The sequence below is a fragment of the Dromaius novaehollandiae genome, chromosome 20 (assembly GCF_036370855.1).
Source record: "Dromaius novaehollandiae isolate bDroNov1 chromosome 20, bDroNov1.hap1, whole genome shotgun sequence".
NCBI lineage: Eukaryota > Metazoa > Chordata > Aves > Casuariiformes > Dromaiidae > Dromaius > Dromaius novaehollandiae.
In genome coordinates, this window is record NC_088117.1 from 2,289,165 (window position 1) to 2,309,450 (window position 20,286).

The 20,286-nt window shown below is 65.0% G+C and overlaps 2 protein-coding genes across 2 annotated transcripts; one reads left to right on the forward strand and one right to left on the reverse strand.

Annotated features, from left to right (window-relative positions):
• Positions 1–388: 388 nt before the first annotated feature.
• Positions 389–2,546, forward strand: LOC135330363 (uncharacterized). The gene has a single exon (XM_064523569.1). The coding sequence runs from the start codon at positions 913–915 to the stop codon at positions 1,960–1,962; it is 1,050 nt and encodes a 349-aa protein (XP_064379639.1). The 5' UTR covers positions 389–912; the 3' UTR covers positions 1,963–2,546.
• Positions 2,547–11,250: 8,704 nt separating this feature from the next.
• Positions 11,251–17,597, reverse strand: RNF208 (ring finger protein 208). The gene is made up of 2 exons (XM_026106270.2): positions 16,279–17,597; positions 11,251–14,779 (listed from the first exon to the last, which is right to left on the reverse strand). The coding sequence occupies exon 2, from the start codon at positions 13,966–13,968 to the stop codon at positions 13,147–13,149; it is 822 nt and encodes a 273-aa protein (XP_025962055.1). The 5' UTR covers positions 13,969–14,779; positions 16,279–17,597; the 3' UTR covers positions 11,251–13,146.
• Positions 17,598–20,286: the final 2,689 nt, after the last annotated feature.

Genomic DNA, 20,286 nt, shown 5'->3' on the forward strand with positions numbered 1-20,286 from the left:
AACTGGCCTCCTCCAAAAGCAGAAACCACCCAAGCTATCCATAAGGTGAGGAAGCGATGGGACGGGAGTGACAGAGAGCAGGCAAGGCGAAGAAGCACTGGGTTTCGCGGCGGGAAGGTGGGGTGGGGGGTCTGTGTTGGGGCAGTGTGGGGTCTGTCCTGGGTGTGCCGTCCCGGGGCAGCATGGGGTCCACGCTGCTGGGCCCTATGGGGAGCAGCCTCAGGTGTCTTCGCTGCAGAAGTGCACTGATTTGTGCTGATAAGCTGTGGAGGTGCCCGGGTGAGGGGGAAGAGGCGGCGAGCGGGGCCAGCTCCTCCCCGGGCTCCTGTGGGAGCTGATTGGTGCGGGCACGGGCCAGCTGCCCAGGGCTGCCGGCACTTGAGCTGCTTCCAGAAGCTGACAAACCAGACTGGTTGGAGTAGGGCTCAGCCCCAGCCGAGCCGGGCAGGAGCTCCCTGCGCGGCCGGGCAGGTGCCTGGCACAGCTTCGCCCTCGCCGTCGCGGGGAACCGGGCTACAGGAGCACCTGGCATCACCCAGCTCTTTGCTTTCTTCCGGACTGCGGCGGGTCAGTGCTGCAGCGGCGCCGGGGAGGAGGAGGAGGACGACGAAGCGGCTGCCGGATGGTCACGGCTATGCCCCAGTCGGGGTGGCGTGTTGCTGAGGGAGATGGGCAAGCGCCGCACCTTGGGGGCTCCTGACCCGTCAGCCTGGGAGGCGGCACGAAACCATGCCGAAGGGATGACAGGACTCGGGGCAGACGCTGGTGCCTTTAAATCCTACTGCAAGCAGCACTGAATGCCACCTCCTGCCCTCTGAGCAGCACCCACGTCGCCGCCCGCGGCGGGCGGCCGGGAGAGGGGAGCCGGCTGCCCCGCGGCTCGCCGGACCTGCTGCAGGACGCGGCTGCCCCATGGAGCAGGAGCCGGAGCAGGCGGGTGAGGAGGCAGGGCCTGGCCCCCGGCCCCTGCACGAGGCTGGCACGGAGGGAAGCGCCGGGAAGCGGAGCGAGAGCCCCCAGCACCCCGCACCGGGTGGGACTCCGCAACCGGGGGACCAGGCGGTGGCCGCTGAGCCGAGCGACCTGGCCCCGCTGCTGGGAGAGGCGCCCGCTGCTCCCTGGGGCCGGTGGAGCCCGGCGGCGGAGGACACGGGGGAGCCGCTGCCGTACGGAGCCCACGAGCCGCCTGCCCGCGGCCACCGCGGCCCCTCTCCGTCGGCAGAGCTGGTCCCCCCCGGCACCGCGGGCGCCGCGCTGGCCCAGGAGGCCGGAGGCAGGGCCAGCCCGGCATCCCGGGGGGGATCCCCCAGCCTGGAAAGCGCCTCCAGCTCCATCCTGAGCCTCTCCGGCGAGGAAGGCGAGACGTCGGGCAGCGAGGTGGGGGCGGCGGCGGCGGCGTGCTGCATCCAGGCGGCGGTGGGCGACGGCGAGGAGGAGTGCCCCATCTGCACGGAGCCCTACGACGGCCAGCGGCACAAGCAGGCGCTGCTGAACTGCAACCACGTGCTGTGCAGCGCCTGCCTCCGCGCCATCATGGACGCGGCCGGCAGCGCCGAGTTCGGGCGCGTGCGCTGCCCCATCTGCCGCCAGAAGACCCCCATGCTGGAGTGGGAGATCTGCAAGCTGCAGGAGGAGCTGCTCCTGCTGCACGCCCAGCCGGCCCCGGCCTCGGCCCGGGCTGCGCCCAGCCCCGCCGCCCTGCCGCCCCGGCGCCCGGGCATCGCCGGCGCCCTGGAGCACCACTTCCAGGTGCGCTTCCACACCAGCCGCATGTTCGGCTGCCTCCCCTGCGTGCGCTACCCCCTGTGCCTCATCCGCGGGCTGGGGCGCCTGGAGCGCCGGTGCCGCTGCTGTTACCTCGTCCTGCTGGCCGTGCTGCTGGCGGCTGAGATGCTCAGCCTGCTCCTCATCTTCCTCCCCATTGTCCTACTGGTGCTGCTCTTCCTCATCCTCGATAAATAGCCCACACCTGGGATGTGCTGAACAGAGGGACAGTGGCCCCAGTGGGCTCTGCCCCACTGGGAGCGGGAGCAGCCGCCCTCCTGCCCTCGCCCCGGGGGCTGGGGCGCTGCATGGAGATGATCTGTCCGAGAACCAGCCTGTGAACCCAGGTGTCCGGGAGGCCTCTCCACTGTCAGTGAGCCCAGAGCAGGTGAGACAGCGGAGGAGCGGGGCGAGCCGGGGAGAGGGAGGACCAGAGGCTGGCTATGGGGCAGGCGGCCTGGGAGCCAGCACGTCGCCTGCGCCCAGCACCCGGAGGGGCAGGCATCTTCTGCCGGGCACCGAGCGCCCCAGTCCTGCGGCAGCTGAAGGATGGCTGGTGCCCTGGTATTGCCAGGTGAAAGCAGGACCAGGGCAATGCTCCAGCCCTACTCACTCTAGGAGCAAAGCCCTGGTGCTGGCATGGGAGTGGAGCTGGTGAAGCCGGAGGTGCACAGCTGGCAGAGCGGGGCTGAGCTGGGGGCTCTGCCTCCCTCTCGCCCAGCCCAGATTCTCTCCACACAGTCTCCCCACAGACTGAAAATATAAATTGCATTTGTACTGCAGCAGTGTCTGGCTGAGTTCAGTGCCGTGCTGGATGGAGACAGGCACGTCAGGTGGTGCTGAGCGGGTCCAGCACTGCTCGGCCACAATCTTGCTTCCCCAGAGCCTCCCCTACCCCTCGCACCTCTTGCGCACACACGTGTGTGTGCACAAGCGCTCACGCACACCTCCACCCCTTGCTTCCCCGGCTCATGGCCATGGCGAGCTGACAGCGAGCTCGGATCACGGCTTGCACGGCGGCGGTGGGTCGCAGCCTGCTGCTGGCTGCCGGCAGCCTTGTGACGCCAGGGCACAGCCGGGCTCTTGTTCTAGCACACCCACGCTGTGCCGACGGCTGGCACCGGCGCAGGACTGCGGCACCCGCAGCCGAGGCTTCGCTCTTCCAGCCAGGGCCTGGGAGCATCTGTGCTCCCTGCCCGGGCAGCGGCAGGGGCGCAGGAATGGCAAGGTGGTGGTTGCATCCTTCACACCCAGCCCAGCTGTGATGCAAGGAGGGGATGGTGACAACGGTCGCAAGCCGCCCTGGGAGAGGACAGCAAGGGTGCTGCCCCACATCGCAGCACCCGGGCTCTTGCGGCTGCCCCAGCACCCAGGCCCAAGCGGTGCCAGCCTGCGCTTGTGCCTTTCGCACGTCTGCCTGCCTTTCCCTGCCTGGAGATAAGAGAACAAACACTGCTCTGCTCTCCAAGGGATTTGCACTGGCAGCACCAGCAGGACGGGCCTGCCGGAGCCCCGAGCCCCCCCAGCACTGCGCGGACAACGATGGGAGGGTTCAGCCCCTGCCAGGCACCACCAGTGCCGGAGCGTGGTGCTGGGGCTGTGCCAGGCTGCCCTGGGGCACGGGGCCGGACCCCTGCAGCCCCCCATGGCTCCTGCCTCCCAGGCTGGCTGCAGCGCATGGGAAGCCAGGGAAACACCCCCAAACAGAGCCCCCAAATGACCCCCTGCAGTAAGGAGCAGATTGGGGGTCCCAGGTATCTGCAGGGCGGCAGCGCGGGGGCAAGCCGGGTTCCCCGCATGCGGCTGGGCTCTCGGCGGCCGCGGGGCCCAGAGCGGTGGTGAGCGGCCTTGGCTGCAGCCCGCGGCCGGGGAGCTGACTGCGGCGGGCATGAATATTTCAGCAGCGAGGAGGGATGCGGGCTGCGCTCGTTACCTGGCAACTGGCCTCTCCGCGGGCCGGCCCAGCGCCGTGGCTGCTGGCCACATCCCAGCCCAGTGCGATGCGCTGGGCCCTGCACATCCAGCCCGGGGTGATGCCCGGGCCATGGCACGGCGCCTGCTGCGCTCTGGCTCCCACCCATGCTGGGCAGCACGGGGCCGGCGGCACCCTGCCAGAGCCCTACCGCGGCCCCGACTCGGTGTATCGGGCTCAGGGCCCAGGCCAAAAAGCCTCACCGTGCTGGCACCCCTCTGTCCCCGCCGTGCCCCCGCACAGCGGCTGGTCTAACGCTGCCTTGCCCTGCACCCGGCCGCACAGGGTTGTGCAAGCGGCCAAGCAGCCCGGCCTTGCCCTTCTCCCACGGGCCAGGGAGGGCAGAGCCCTGCCAGCCCCGGAAACGGGCCACGGCCGCTTCCCCAGGGCTGGGCTCTGGTGCGGGGCTTTGCTCCGGGAACCGCGGGGGATTTTAGCAGCCTGGCGTGCCACCGCGGCCCCTTCGCTCGGCTTAGTCACGGGCATCTCTTCCCCTTTCCTCCCGCAAAGGGAACCAGCCTGGGCCCAGCGTCGCCCCTGCAGCCCTCCTGCCTCAGGGCCCCATCCTGCGCCGCCTGCATCCCTGCTCCCTCCCCGAGCCCAGCGCCTTCCTGGGGCCCAGCCAGTGCACAGGGCGGTCCCCGCCACCCTGTAACCCAGGGCCAGGCACCCAGGGCTGCAGCACCCAGGGGCCCCAGGTCCCGGCCTCCCCGTGTCCTTTCCTCAACTCAGGGAGCAGGAGATGTGAGCGCAAGGGCACCCAAGGCAGTTCCCACGCGCCAGGGCACCAGGGTGCCTGTCCGGGCAGGTGTCTCTGCAGTTCCCACCAGCACCTAGTCGCAAGTGTAGGACACGGTAAGCCGGGCTGAGCCTGCGAGTGGTGGTGGAGCATTGGATGAGGATCCAGGGCAAACGATGGAGCTTGGCCTGAAATTGCAACTCAAGACCAACAGGCAGGGGTAAACGAGTAAGGGATCTCCTGCCTCCCCCTCCAGCCCTGTCCCACACTCATTTCCAGCTGGCAGACAGCGCTGCAGGGAATAAAAGGATCTGGTCCAACAGGGCAGAGATGTGGGTGAAGGGCTCTGCTCTGAAGAAACAGCAAACACTCCTTCATATCCAAAACACACTTCTTTTCACTGTGATCATCATCATCAGAAAATGTCAGATTTTTCACTCCAGTGCAAAACACCTGAATCTCTAAGCGCTACTTTGCAGTGAGTCCCTGTATCCCCATGGTCAGAAATGCTGTTTCCACCCTGCCCACCAACCCCCTGCCTACACCCAGCACTGCAGGGGATGCTCCTGCCACCCCACCTCAGGGTGTGCATCTCCCCGTCATCCCGAAGACCACCCTGGATGCTTTGGGGAGCAGCTGGTTGCCTGGAAAAGCCTCCCAAGAGGATGCCGCACTGCCAGCACTGCGCAGAAGACGTGGCAGTGATTGGGGGGGGGGGGGGGGGACAGAGATGCAGAGGCAGGAGAAGTCGTGCTGCTCACCCTGGGCTGGAGAAAAGCTCTTGGGAGGCAGCCAGCAGGAGCAGGGCACCCTAAACCGGGTCAGGCTGGGAGAAAGCGGAGATAGGCAGAGCCCCCCCGCTTCAATCCCCAGCTCACTCCCTCCTGCCCGACGAACATTTATTTATGCAAAGTGGAACAGCTCCATCAGGAGCACCGTGAGCTCAGCCCCATCCGGGGGGCATCTGCAGCTAGACTGGGCCTGCGGGGAGGGGAAGGCAATGCTCAAATCACCCGGGGTGGGGGGGACCTGCCACCATGTGGGACGCCTGGCACATGCCCCTGCTCTACATTAGCTGGGGGGGGGGACACGACATGGTCTTTTGAACAAACCAGGCCTCCCCACGCGGCTGGATAACACAGCGCTACAGGCAGATGTGGGGGACCGGCCGAGGATGCCACCCCCAGGGGACACTCGGTGCCCGGAGCAGGGTCCAGGCTCCTCTGGCAGGACCGTAGCACCGCTGGGGGCACTAAAAATCAGAGCTGGGCACCTAAATCCCTCTGGGGAAGGGGTTTCCTGGGGGTCCCGAGGTCCGGGACCGGCCTCAGGCAGAAGGTGCCCAGCCTGGCTCCCGGCTGGGGCAAAAGGGACGACGGCGAGGCCGCAGCTCCAGCCAGGGCGCACGGAGCAGGGCTGAAGGCAGCGCGGGTGCTAGCAGCCGGACCTGGCGCGCAGGAAGGGCTGGCCCGCAGGAATTTGGCTGCAACGTCCGCTCACAAGGACTCGGTTATATTTAGCGTGCCGAGATAGCAGCGAGCGGCGCAGAGGGTGTGCCGGAGCTCGTCGAGCCTGGGGCCGGGGAGCTCGCCGAGGCGGCGCGCCGAAAGCAGGGGGAGGCCGGTGTGGGGACGCTGTTCCTGCACGCAGCCCTTCCCCAAGCCCTTCTCGCAGCCTCGCATGTGTCCCCTCATCCCCCCATGTGCCTTCTCACAGACCCCCCATAGCCCCCCTGCACCGCCCTCCCCTGCACACTTCCTTGCAGCCCTCCCCGCACCCTCTCACAGGCCCCCCCCTCACCCCATTGCAGCCCCCCAATACCTCATTGCAGCCCCCCCAGGGACCCTCCAACCCCCCACCCCATAACAGCCCCCACATGCACACCAGCATCCCCCAGTCCCTCCCTGCGCACCCCCTTGCAGCCCTCCCCCACCTTCTCACCAGCTTCTCAGCACTCCTTTGCAGCCCCCCAATACCCCATTGCAGCCCCCCCCAAATGCACCCTGCCATCCCCATGTCTCTTGACATCCATCCGCTCACAAAACACCCCCAACCTCCCATTGCAGCCCCCCCACAAGCTCCCATCACAGCCCCCATATCCACCCCCACGGGCACCCCTCATCCTGCCTGTCCCCCCGCTCGGCTCGCTCCCAGCTGGCCAGCACTGGGGAGGGCTGCATGGGCCCCCCAGCCCTGGGGCTGTGGCCCATCCCCATCCCCGCAGAGTGATCTGTCTCCACTCGGGGATGGATCTATCCTCCTCTCCGCCTCCCGGTCCCCAGCAGCACCCAGGGCGCAGTGAGGGTGCTGGAGCTGCAGCTGGAGCAGGGTCAAGCAAGGGAGCTGCACCGGTGCTGTGCCCCGCACGGGTGCCTCGGGGTGCCCAGCCGAGCTCGCAGAGCATCGCATGCACAGCCAGCCTCAGGCCATGCACCGAGCGTGCCAGTTCTCACCTCCCACGTGGCCACTGCAGCAGGGCAGGGATTTGGGGATGCCCATCCAGCTCAGGCCAGAGGCAGCAGGTTGCTTTGGCTGCTTCATCCAGCAGCAGCTTCTGCCCTCCCGCCCCTGCCTGGCTCAGCCTTGACTGCAGCAGCACCGGAGCTGCCCTGTGCGGGGGCTGTGCTGGCGGGTCCCCCCGCAGCCACGAGAGCGAGGGCCCGGTGGCTGAAGGGCCGGTGGGAAGGCAATGAGGCCACCGGGAGCACGCACGCAGATCACGCGCTGGGAGCCGGCTTTGAACATGGAGCCACCGAGTCAGCAGGAACAGGCGCCCGGTGCTGGCGGGGTTGTCGGCAGACCTCACACTGGCTTTTTAACCCCAAGAAAAATGCCTGATCTCAGCAGTCCCTCCCTGTCTGTAGGGCCAGCACTGCCCCAGGGACCTGTCACAGCCTTTCACGCTCGTTGCATTAACCTGCCAGTCAGCTCTTCATCCTGGGTTGCACTCTGTTGTGAAAGGCCTGGCACTGAAAGATGTTGTTGCAAGCAGCTTCCTCTCTGCTACAACAGCCGTTTCAGGTGCATGACTGCAAAGGATCCAGGTTTGAGCATGCAGGCTGTGCTTCCCTGAGGAGGACACAGCCTGCCCAATGTTTAGCCATCTCCCTTCCCGACCTGGCAAAAATAAAGCACGTTGTGGTCCCCCATGGAGCCGGCCTGCAGGGCCAGATCCTCCCCCAGCGCTCCCCGAAAGGGAACCGGCTGCTGTCGATGTTGTGCAACCCGCTGGGGAGGGAAGCCAGCTCGGTGCCCCGGCTGTTGCAGGACAACGTGGGAGTACGGGGTATTTGCGGACTACAACGGCTCACACCGCTGCCACACACCCAGGGTCAAGGTCAGGAGAACTTCGGGCTCTGGGCTGGCTTTTTGCTGCTGGCAGCCCATGGTTCATCGCCACGAGGAATGCAAAGCTCCTCTTTCACCCCAGCCCTGCACAAAATACGGCATCAGCCAGCTGGTCTGAAGGCGCTGATTTTGGGGAGGAAATATCTGGGAAACATCTCCTGAAACCATGCCGAATGAAGTCCCCATAAGGGCATCTCCGGAGAGCTACCGGTTCCCAAGGGAATGGCCCTTTCCGTGTGCAATTAGGACTATTTTAACATTTAAAATGAGGCTATTTGGGGAAGGTTAATTCCCAAGAGCCATTTAACCCTCCAAGGACCCTCTCCCATCACAGTCCACCCTTGACACTGGAGGGGTGCTGGGTTGGGAGCCTGAAGCAGAGAGAGCCCAGAAATTCACCCCAACCCAGGACAAAGATTTTACAACCACGAGATTTTAAAATTAATTCATTGTGGAGCAACCTTCACTCACATGAGGCCAGATTTGTACCATAAACTCTCCCACGGCAATCTTTGACAGTTTAAGCTGGCCAGTGGGACTTGGCGAACTTTGAAAATTGAGCTTGGAGACAGAAAGCTGAGCTTGGTCTCAACAGCCATGAAAGTGTTTTGGGACTTGGGATACCAGAGTAACTTTGACAGACTTTTAGTTCACCCAAAACTGCTGCGCATGCGCTCCGAAACCACCTCGTAGTTTCCATCCACCCGCAGTGTGCTCAGGTTGCCCCTCTTTCAGCGTGTGCTCGTTCGAGATTAATAGGGCTGGAAAAATGGGCTGTCACCCAGCACTTCGTCCTAAAAGGCCCCATTTCTTCATTAAATGCAACTCAAAATCAAATTAGCGGTTTTAAATTTACTCTGTGCCCCGGAGGTACTGCGGAGAGGGGAGGACATGCTGTACCTTTCATCTTTACGTAATAAAAAGGGCAAATTCCTGCTTCAAGTGCAAGATTCCCCACCACTGCCACCTCTGCCCTGGCTCTACGAGGGATGGGCTTGATCTCTTTGGAGCTCCCAAAACACCGTGCTGTGCCAGCACCACATGGTCAGGCAGCTGAAGGTGTTTGCCCTGGCCCCGTGCTCCGACCTTGTTCCTGCAAGACCTGCTGGGACCACGGCAGAGCTCGACTGTCTCTTCACTTTCTGCATCTGTGCCAGGACTTTGGGGGGGACGCGGTCTCTTGGCAAGCCCGGGATGCTCCTTGCCCAGCCTGTGCCTGGGATTAGCCCTCCTGGTTTTGATCTCCAGCCCCAGTCTGCGGTAGCGCTTCCCCGAGCCGCTGGGACCTGCCGCTTGCTGGACTGGCCACGGCGGGATCGTGGGGGGACGGGAACTGCCGGGCGCCCCAGCTCTCCGGGGCTGACGTCGGTGCTGGTGCTGGTGCTGGTGCTGGACCGTGCCAGCCGCCTGACCGCAGCGCGGGGAAGCAACGCTCCTCCATCAGTAGCGGTGACCTGGCCGGAGCGGTAAAAGGCCAGAAAACGCAGCCTGACCCACAAAACACCCAGCGCTGCTGCCCGGGCAGCGCGCGTGTCCCACATCCATCAAGCGATGGCAGGCGTTCAGGTGCAGAGCCGGAGGAGCCGGGTCACCGCCCCGTGGTGTGCTCAGGGCCAGGGACAGCACAGGCTGCATTATTGATGCTGTAATTCAGCACCAATGGACTCTTAACTGGTTTCGTTTTCACCGGAAAGAAAAAAACGCGAAGTGCTGGGTGCACTCCAACAGGGCCATGGGCGCTGGACAAGTAAGCTCTCGCTGCCAGCGTGAGCCGTGCGCCTGGCTGGGAGCCCCTCGCCAGACCCACTCTGTCTCCTTCCCTTTGCCAAGGCAGTATTTGGGCTGCTGGGAGCTGGCAGTGCTCATGCCGAGCTGAATGGAGTGAGCTGGAGCCGAGCACCCCTCCAGCACGGTCAGGGCTGCGGGGGCATGGGGAGGGTCTGCAGACATCCCGCACTGCGGGGCAAAGGTTCCCTCATGCTCCACGGGCTGCCCCAGGGGCTTCCCTCGGGAGCAGACGCCCTGACTACAGGGCGCTAGCAGAGCACAGCGACAGACGGCACGGATACGTGAGCACAAAAGGACGCTGCAGATGTGCGTGCACACAAGCATCCTCATGCATGCACACACGTGTGCACACGCCATCCTGCATGCACGCAGCCTGGCACCCACCCTGCCCTGGCCTCACCAGCGGCTCCAGCCAAGAGGAGGCTCTTTCACATCGCTTCCCTGGTTAAACAGAGTCTCACGCTGCTCCTGCCAAAGAAAGGTGCCCCAGGGAACATAACCTCAGCTCTTCCTCCCTCCTTTTTGTCTGCCCGTCCCAGATAGAGTTTTCCCATTGCAGCAAACTGTTTTTGGAGCAGACCGTGGGTACTCCCTGCAGCTCCTAGCTGCACATGCTGCCCCAGGCAGGGTACAGTCCCTTGGGGCCGTTCCCATGCCCGATCTGGACCTTGCTGCCTGGCAAGTAGGGCAGCAAGGGGCTGCGAGCGCGGCAGAGCCCAGCGGGTGCCTGTGCACAGCCGAGGGTTCGGATTCATGCAGAACCTCCTCCTCAGCACAAAAACAGCTGCCTGGCACTGGCGTAGCAGCGGTGCTGCAGCCGGTGCATGTGCTGGCTGGTGGGCCGTGTCCAAGACGCGGGAGGTTACAAATTGTGCCGTGGGTTTTCACTCGCACCCCCGTGCTCCCTCCCAAAGGTGACTGAAGTGTGATACCAGCCGGTCACATCCAGCGGTGGCTCTGGGTGCTGTTCCCCGCTCCCTGCTCAGAGATGCAGTGCCCGGCCCCATGCCTGCTGCCCACGGGCTGCCAGCCCATTCGGGTCCCCCTGCGCCAGCCATCCCACCGGGAAGCAGCCCACGTGCTGGGTGTCTGCTGCAAAGGCCAAGGGTGGCCCTGCCTTGAGGTGGGAGCACAGGCAGCAAGACGGAGCAGCCAGGGGTGCCAAGAGCCCTTCCACGCCACTACGGAAGGAACCAGAAACCCTCCAGCTTTTTAGCAGATTTTGGTGTGGATGGGGACTCTGCTTGCCCAGAAGGAAGGCAGATGGGGGCCAGGATCCCACCACAGGACACCGCAGGGTGGTGAGTCACATCCAGTGAGACTGGGGACTAAGCAGGGATATGGCAAGTCCAGGGGAAGGACCCAGCCATTTCAGAGCTGAGCGCCAGGTCAGCAGGAGAACTGGCAGCCCCTCGTCCTTGGAGAAAGCCTTTCCTCCAGGGATCTCACCCCACCACTTTCCCCACGAGCGAACTGGGACAGAGCACTGTGTGCTGAGAGATACGGGGTTGTCATCAGCTTGGGGCCTGGAGGTGGGAATGCTGGTGCCAGCACAGGCGGGCGACATCCCAGCGGTCGTGCTGGTGCCTGGGCCCTGCTTCTCCCCGCTGCAACACGCCACCGACACGCTGGCTCGCCATTCGTTCCAATATAATCTTTATTGGGGAGATTGATCGGGGTTGAACAAGGCCGGGTATAAAACATGATCATCATCACAACCAGCAGCGGGAGGCATTGGCAGAGCAAAACAGAAACGATATCGGCCCCTGTTCTCCGAGTCCCCCCACCCTCCCCTGCGGGGCCCCGGGCAGAGGGGCTGGGAGCGAGGTGGTCCCCAGGGCTTCGCTAGCAGAGCTGGTGGCATCGCCTGCTCCCTTGGCACCCCGGGGTGGGCAAGCCCAGCCCCAGCACCGCGGGAGGGAGGGACAGCTTGGCCCCTCTCCCCGGATGGATGCTGGGCTTCGGCCAGTGTCAGGAGCTGCTCTTCCCTCCAGAAGCGCCAGCCTGCCGGGGTGGGAGAGGGGCGGCTCCGCACAGCTCCCTCCTGCTTCCCTGGTGTCCTGGGACGAGGAGGCACATGCGCGCATCCCCAGGGCTGTGTCGGTCCCCAGCCTCCTCCCCTTAGTCGTGTGGCTGCCCCGGGGTGCAGCTCTCAGCCCCTCGGGAGCACCTGCAAATTATGGCTTTTTCTTTTTTTTTTTTTTTTTTTTTTTGTTTTAGATTTGTTTTTTTGCTTTTTGGCGGCAAACTTACCCCTCCAGAAGCCCTGGAGAAAGCAAGGCTGTGCACAGGACGCTGCCACCCTGCCAACCCCACCGCGTCCCCACAGAGACTGCTGAGGCTGGCGCTGGTTACGCCAGAGCCCCTGGGCTCCGCTCACCTGGAGAAGGGACCATGGCCGGGACCGTGGCCAGGAGCCAGGCTTTGCCTCCGGCCCTCCCTGCCTCGGCCAGCTGAATCCCCCGGCTCAGCCCAGGGCTGCGCAGGAGCTGGGTGGTCGTGTCGGAGGCATATGAAGGGCATCGGACCCAGCGCGGCGGCTGCGTAGCCGTGACCCCGAGCCATCCTTCAGGACGCCGGTTTGGAGCCTGGGGGTCCCCCCCCAAGCCCCGTGCGCACGGGGCCCCCGGAGAACGGGCACAACTCAATGCCTTTATTAACATACAGCGGCCTGGAAGGGGGCGGCCTGGGACAGACGGGAGAAAACAAGAATCCTCCAAAACGAGGATAAACTGGAGCTTTCCTCAAGGGCCTGCGGAGGAAATGGGCCGCGTGTCTGCTCGTAACCGAGGGGCCAGCGCAATGGCTTGACTTGGCTACAGTGACTCAGACGCATGTTGGATTGGCCACCGAGATGAAAGCTTTGGCAAATAACTTACAGAGAAGAAGGGGCAGCTGGGGGCCTGTCCTCAAGCACACTCCTGTCCCGTGCCGCCTGGGTGACCCCACACAGCACCGTGCACTTCCAGGGCTCTTCGTCCCGTGACCAGCCCGCCTCAGGCGGCCTCGCTGGCCGCAGGGTGACGGGGATGGTGTCGCTGGCAGGTCACCGGTGGGGACTGAGCATCCGCTCTCAGCCGTGTCTCAGGAGCCAAGGGGAAAGAGGAGCGCGAAGCCACCCGGGGAAGGAGCACAGAGGGCTGCTCGATGCCCGGCACGACAACGGGGGTGGCAGGGGTGCAAGCCGCAGGACGGGGGGACTGGAGCCCATGGACTTGCTGATGGACCTGCTCCCGATCCCAGCGTTCCTCTCCCTGAGCACCGCCAGGGTGTGGGGAACCACCACATCCCAGCCCAGGTCCACGCCGTGCCCCGCGTCCACGCCACGTCCCAGGCTGCAGCATCCCCCCCAGCCCCCCGGGCAGCCTCTGGGCCGTGGAGCGGATCGGAGCGTCCCCCCCCCGCCGCTGCACAAACGGGAAAGAGGGGGGTGCCGCAGCCCCGCGGTGGCAGCGCTGTCCTCTCCCTCCCCCGGGCCGGGCCCGCGGGCGGGTGCGGCGAGCGGCGCGGGCGACGGCGGGGCTGGGCGCGCAGCTTACATGATGGTGCAGGAGGACAGCGGATTTCGGATGTGGCAGGTGCAGGCCGCCCCGCAGTACTGGCGAAAGGTCTGGTAGCAGCTGCGGTCGGTGTCGCTGCTCCACTGCACGGGGTTGGCGGCCAGGGCCTCGGCGGGCAGTCTGTTGAGGATACTGGTGTTCACCGCCAGCGCCGCCAGCCCGTAGTCGGTGAAGAGCACGGTCTCCCGCTTGCAGGTGGGGCAGGAGATGAACTTGTACTTGGGGCAGGACTCGTAGAGGATCTGCAGGCACTCCTCGCACACCGAGTGCAGGCAGGAGAGGATGCGGGGCCGCTTGTTGGTGAAGTTGTACATGTGGCCGCAGGTGGGGCACTCGAGCGGCTCGCAGGGCGTCGAGGGGTGCAGCACGTACTGGTTCACGATCACCTCGTCCGACGGCGGCTGCCGGTGGTAGCACACCTCCGAGCTGCCCTTCCGCTGCCCCTGGTACAGTCGCTCTCGCCGCGGCAGGGGGGGAGTCCGGGGCAGCCCCAGGGAGCCGGGGGCAGCGTCCAGCGCGGGGATGTCTCCGCAGGCCTGGTTCACGATGATCTCGGACTCGGACGGCCAGGCGCGCTTGGCCACGAGGGGCGGCTCGCGGCGCGGGGCTGGCGTGTAGCGGGGCTGCGAGGCCTGCAGCTCCGAGAACTTCTCCGGGTGGATGATTTTCATCGCCTCCATTTTAATGATGACCTGTTGCCCTTTCAGACACGACATGAGTATCGTTTTTACATTACTGTCCACTGCTCTGGGATCTCCGAGGGACGCCTGCATGAGGCTAAAACATGCCGGCAGCATGCAGGGCTTTCAATCGCGTTCTGGCCGTGAAGCAGCAGCACCGGGGAAAGCGGCTGGAGCAGGAGCACATCCTGGGGAACCGGTGCGGCGCGGGCAGGCCCGGGGTCCTTCGTCGGCGCTCAGCCCCGAAGGTGCCACTCGCGAGGCCGGAGGCGCGCACGGGAAGGCGCTGCGCTCACGGCGACATCCTGCCTGCGCCCACCCGCCTTTGAGGACAAGGCGCGGGCGGGCGATCAAAGCATCTGCTCCCCGCCGCGCTTTGCCGGCACGTTAATAAGATGACATTGCCTGTCACTCGGCAGCTCCCCCCTTCGGTTTTGCTGGCGCTTCCCAGCTGCAGCTGGAAACAGCAAACTGGACCCGGAGGCCGCGGGGAGGCCCGGCGTTCCCGGTGCCGGGTGCTCACCGGGAGCAGGTGAGTCAGGAGGGGCCGCGGCCCGGCCGGCTCCCAGCAGGAATGTGGGCAGTGCTGCCCGTGCCGAGGGCGGCCCACACGTCGCCCCAGCCCCTGCCTCCGCCCGGCCTTTATTCCTGTTTATGTGCTGTAGGATCCTCGTGGCGCTGAAGAATGTGTTTGCAAATTCCTTTGCTCTGACTTCCCGGCTCTCCCACGTGCCGTCACTGGTATCCGCGGAGCCGGCAGCTCCCGCAGGGCACCGGGCAAGGGCCGGCCCCGGGGTCAGAGAGCATCCCGTGCCGGCCGGCACCGGGCCACGCTCACCTCGGCTTGTGCTGGGGCTGCAAAGCGCCGTCTCCCCACCGTCCCTACGGGCTCCGGCGCCTCTGTCCCCAGCTCAGCTTCGCGCAAAGGCTGGAAACGAAAAGCAAGAAGGATTTGGCTCCCAGGCTCTTCGGGGCTCTTCTGGCCGCCAGCATTCCCTCAGGAGGGGTGGCTGGCCGCATCCTGGCAGTTTGGCGCTCTGCTCCCTGAGGCAGTGGCCCTGCCCATCCCACCCACCTGCCCTGCGCGCTTCGGCTGGCTGGCGGAAGTGGGAGAAGCCAGGTATTTCCCCCCCGGCGACTCCGAGGCGGTCCCAAGAGGAGGATGGCTGGGAAGGGGCCCGCAGCCCCTCGCTGCCCTGGGGGACCTGCCCTCGGCATCCTCGGTGCCAGCCCCAGGCCCCTGTGCCCTGCTGGGTCCTTCCCGGAGGGGCTCCCCAGCCAGCTTTGCCTTTCCACAGGGTTTTCGCTCACGTTTAGCCCCTCCTCTGCTCTGTGGATCTATTTTTACCTCTCTCGCTTGCTCCTGATCTGTCCCTGCTATTCTCTCTCCCTCCTTCTGCTCTGGCCCTGCTCCTCTCTGCCTCTGCAGCCCCCCGCTCTTGCCCAGGGGCTGCTGGAGAAGACGCATTTGGGGGGCAGGAGATGGGGACGGGCACTAGTCAGCCCGTGGCCATTTTCTTCCTTAGGCAGCCCTGGCGACAGCCTGCCTCTCCTCTGGGAAGGGCGAAGGCACTCTCCTCCATCATGCTGCAAATCCTGTTAGCGGGATGCCTGCTCCAGTCAAGCCCTGCCAGGCCTGATGGAGGTGGCCCAAGGGGACCATCTGGTTGCGACAACAGCCCTCAGGGTCGGGGAGAGGCCTGTGGATTTCAGCCCTTTCCCACCCGCTGGATCCCCGAGAGGTGCCGGGTGCTCCGTGGGCAAAGCCACTGCCCGACCCTGGCCCGCGTGTTCCCGCGGGGACGTGCCCCGGCTGCAGGATGGGGTCCTGTGGAGCATCGTGACACCCATCCCAAGGAGGGTGGCCTGCACCTTGTGCCTTGCACCCTGCAGCCCTGACTCCTGCACCCCACACCGTGCAGCTAGCACACGCACCCCCACTCCACGCAGAAGCAGCCCCCACGGGCTCACGGCCTGCAGTGCCACGCGGCACACACCTGCAGCACCCGACGGGCACCCGCGCGGGCAGCCGCCGCGCACGGCTGCGGCAGTTCTGCACCCTGACCCGCAGCCCCTGTGCTGGCACACCCCTCCGTGCACGGCCCTCGCACAACGCCCCGGTCGTACCCCACGTTTGCACCAGGCGACACAGCCCTCTCGCCATGCACAGCACCCACCCCAACACACATGCACAGGTGCCCGGTCAGGACCTTCCCGCCGGCGCGCGGTCCCCCGCTGCAGTCCCCGCGGACGTGCACACCCCGGCCGCCCTGGCACGCGCGTCCCCATGCAGTGCTCACCCCCGCGCCCCGTGCAGCACTGGCACACTCACGGCCCAGCTGTGTGCACACACATGTGCACGCACACACGTCCGCACGCCTGCGCGTGCGTGCCTGGTGGGGGATGCCAGTCCCTACCAGCGGTTACCTGTGTCGGGCTGCAGCGCTGGACTGCCGTGCCTCGGGCAGAGGATCCCGGTGTCGCTGCCTCCCTGGCTTAGCCCCCGGAGCCCCTGTCTGTCCCCGGCAGGAGCTTGGAGGCCTGAGTTGCTAAAGGTTATCTGAAAGGCAGAGGGATGCCGGCCTGGCACTGCCTGTACAAGGTCCTGGCTCCCTGGGGATGCTGGCAGGTCTCCACAGCCTCCCCAAACCTCGCCGCTGGGCCGCACGTCCAGTCTGGCTTCCCGCGGCCCCCCCACCTCCGGCTGGAGCGGCTTCCTCGGCTGTAAGCCCGCAGCGAGGGGGGATTATCCCTGGGCGGCAGGGCACAAAGGCAGTGCTGGCCGAGCCAGGCTCCTCTCCAGCACCGGCTGCTCCAGATGCTCTGCAGAGGCCAGATGTCCGGGGTGCCTCGGGGCGAGCAGGCTTTCAGACCTGCCAGGTAACACCGACGAGGGTGCTGTCAGCAAGCCAGCTTCCGCGCTGCCGCCTGTGCCTGCATCTCCGGTCCCCGCGATGTGACTCGCCCCCCCGGGGCTGCAGCGCTAACGGGCAGCCTCCCCCGGCGGGGTCCGTGCCTCCCGCGCTGCCTCCGCCGCCGCTGCCCGCGCTGGGCAAGCCGGTGCCCCCGCGCTGGCCGGCACGCCGCAGTCGCGCTCGCCCCGATAAGAGCTGATGCAACACTCCCGGCACGGGGTATCTGTGGGCTGCGGGGCTGCCGGCAGCACGCGGGAGGCTGCGGGCTCTCCGCCGTGCCCGTGTCCGCAAGGACGAGCTGCTCAGCCGCGCAGCAGGTGCAGGGCCGCCCGGCAGAGGCGGCCTGGCTGGATGCTCTCCGTCGCCGGCGGCTCCTTCGCTGTTTCCTCCGGGCCGCCCGGGGCCGGAGGCTGCTTTCGGGCCGCCCTCCCGGCTCGCGGAGGCGGCCGCCCTCCGCTTCTTCCCCGCCGGGGGCCGATGGGCGGCGGGGGCTGCTCGCTGGCGGCCGCTCGGCCGGGATGCTGCGCGCCCAGGGGCTGCCGGTGCGCTGCGCGCTCTCGCTGCCTCGCTCCGCGTCTGCAGTGGGTACTGCAGTGATGCAGCCGGCTCACATTTCTCTCAATCAGCAGCGCGCGGAGCCCGGCGGGCCGCAGTGCCCTCCGTCCCGCGCCGGCGCCCTCCCCCTCGCCATTCATCAGCCGCGGCCTTCCCGCAGCGGCGGGGCTCCCTCCGGGCGCCCGGGGCCCCGCTGGGGCCGAGGGGGCCTGTCCCCCGCCGCCGCCTGGCCGGCCGCAGCCCCGGGTGCGCGCGGCACACGCTGCGGGCGCCGCTTCCTTCCTCCCCCTCGCGCCGGCTCCGCCATGCGCGCGCCACGGCGAGGCCCCCCGAGCCTCCCCGGCGGGCCCCGAGCCTCCCCAAAACACCCCCGCGGCCTCCCGCCCGTCAGGGCGCCGGGCCGGCGCTTCCCCCTGCCCCGCGCAGCCCGGGGCCCAGCGGGGACTTCGGAGGGGCCTGCGGTGACTCAGCAGCCGACGCTGCTGGAAACGGCTCCGCGGGGAGCAGGACGGGGCAAGAGGGGGCCCGGCCGCCCCGAGACCGCGTCGCTCGGGGCCTGGGGAGAAAACCCAGCGCGTCGCGGCCGGGAGAGAAGCCCCCCGCCAGCCGCAGCGCCGGGAACGGCCTCCCCTCCCTGTCCCGGCTGCCCCTTCCGCGCCCCACGGCCTGCCGACCCCACTGCCACATCTGGGACCTGATACGGAGGGACCCTCGGGGGCAGCCAGGACCCACGGCCGCCCCAGCCCTGGAGCAGAGGGGCTTCTCCGTTGCTGAAAACCCGACCGAGCATCCCGATCCCCCCTGGGCTCTAGGGAGCGGGGCCGGGGCACAGGTCCCGCTGATCTGCGAGGGATTTGGTGCACCCGGTGTGCACGTGGGGGTCACATTGCCGTCTGGGGGGCAGCAATGCTGTCTGGTCCCTGGAGAGCCTGGCTGTATGGGGAAGCATCATGCTTTGCTCTGCTCGTGATGTTTTGATCCCCTCCCTGGTACAAGTGAACTTGAGCCGGCGGGTGGGGGACACCCCGCGTCATGTCCCGGGGCCCAGCGGGTCCCTTTTCCCCATCGCAGGTGTCTCCGGCTGGGGGACGCCCCAGGCACGCAGCTGGTGTGAGGGTCCTGCCCTGCGAGGAGCTCCCGGTCTCCCCCAGCTCAGAGCAGCCTCGACAGCAGCCACGTTTGAACCCCGTGGTCACAGCCAAACTCCACCAGCAGCGGTGACCCGGGTGAACGCACACGCCAACCCAAAACGCTCCAGTCCCCCACAGCACCCGGGCCACGGCAGGGCTCCAGCCAGCAGCTCTCCAGGGGGGTCTTTCAGGTGCTGCTGGGGTTTCTCTGCTCCCGTCTCCCCTGGGCACCCTGGAGCTCTTTATCCTCCTCCTTCCCTTTGGTCAGTTATCTCCTTGAATCAGTCTGACTGGATTTTGATCCCCTTCCCCCTGCCTTGCATTTATTTCTGATGGGCGAAGGGTACCATGCTTGGGCCCTGCTCCTTGGCCCTCCATCCCTCGCTGCAGCGAAGCCCCGGCCGCGGCTCAGCCACACAATTCCCTCTATAATAAGGGGTCTATGTGGAGGCGTTGCAAGGATCTCTGGCCTGGATCCACTCTCTGACCACACAGTCACGTCTTGCTTTTACACCACCACTTTCCCACAGCTTCTTGAGCCCCAGGACTGGTACAGAAGCTGGAGCCTCATGTGTTTCAAGAGGGGGTTTGCATCCCTGCTGTCAGGCCAGGGGAGCGCTCAGCTGCATCGGGCTTTATGCATCCCGTAGATTTTATCTTAGCACACGATGAACTGTTGTCTGGAGGGGCTTCTTCCTCTGCTGACCGTATGGGGAAGGGACTCGTCCTGCCTAATTTGTCTCCCAAAAGATGTCTGGCTTGGAGGAGACAACCAAGCCCAACTCGGTGAGACAAACACTTGGGCTTGGCCGCACTGAGCCTGTTTGTGTGGTTTGGGATCATTTTGCTTCACCTGCCAGCTGCCTCTGTTTGGAAATCAGTGCTCTCCTGTGGACAGTGTTAGTGGTTGTATTTTTAATCTTCTAGTTTTTTTGTTGGATAAGAGATTTTCTAACAACTTTGCCTCTAGTCCTTCTAAGCATAATTCTTTGATCTGAGTATATGTCAAAATCAGCATGAGGCACCTGCTTTCTTGCACCCTAACAGTGCTAAATAGGGATTCCCTTAATCTTCCCTATGCCATTTTTTGCTTACTTTCCTGCTAACACTTTCGGATGCAGCAAGCATGAACTGGTGTGTTATGCTTGAACTCACAGAGCAAAGGAAATTGCAGGAAGTAAGCGATTGTGAGCCATTTTCTGTTATTAATTCATATGGCATCCCCATGCTGACCTAGCTACACTGTGTTATTACACTGCTATTCAGTGAGTTAAGCAACAGCTCTATTTAAAAATAATCATAAATGGTATCAGGAGTCTTTTCTGCTGAATGAGAATGTATTCGTGCCAAGATGCAGGGGATCCTCATGTTGCCCCAATGGCTCTGTTGTCCTCTGCTTCCTGTGCTTGGTGGATGTCACGCTGGATTCCTCCCCAGCCAGGCAGTATTCCTACATGCTGGAGCAGCACTGTTTGGCCCCTTCTCTTACGCTCTCAAGTGCCTCTATGCCTCTGCGAGTGAGGGAGCATTTCTCACTCGCCTGCGTAGTATCGCTAGCCACTGACTGAGCACAAAATTGGCCTCTTACTTGCAGCAGTTCAACCCTGCAGTCTTAATTAACTACAAACAATTGTTTCTGTGCTGCAAATCTGTGCAAAGCTTCTGTGTAGCTTTCGAAGTTTTGTGGTCACTGTCTACCTATTCATTTACTTGCAAATTTTACAGCCTGAGCCAAGTCCTGGCACTTCCTTTTCTTGTATTAGGCTTAGTGTGGTCCTTGGGAGCAAGTGCTACTTGTTATGTCTTCTGCAAGGGAGACTTTTGCCCCCAAGTTT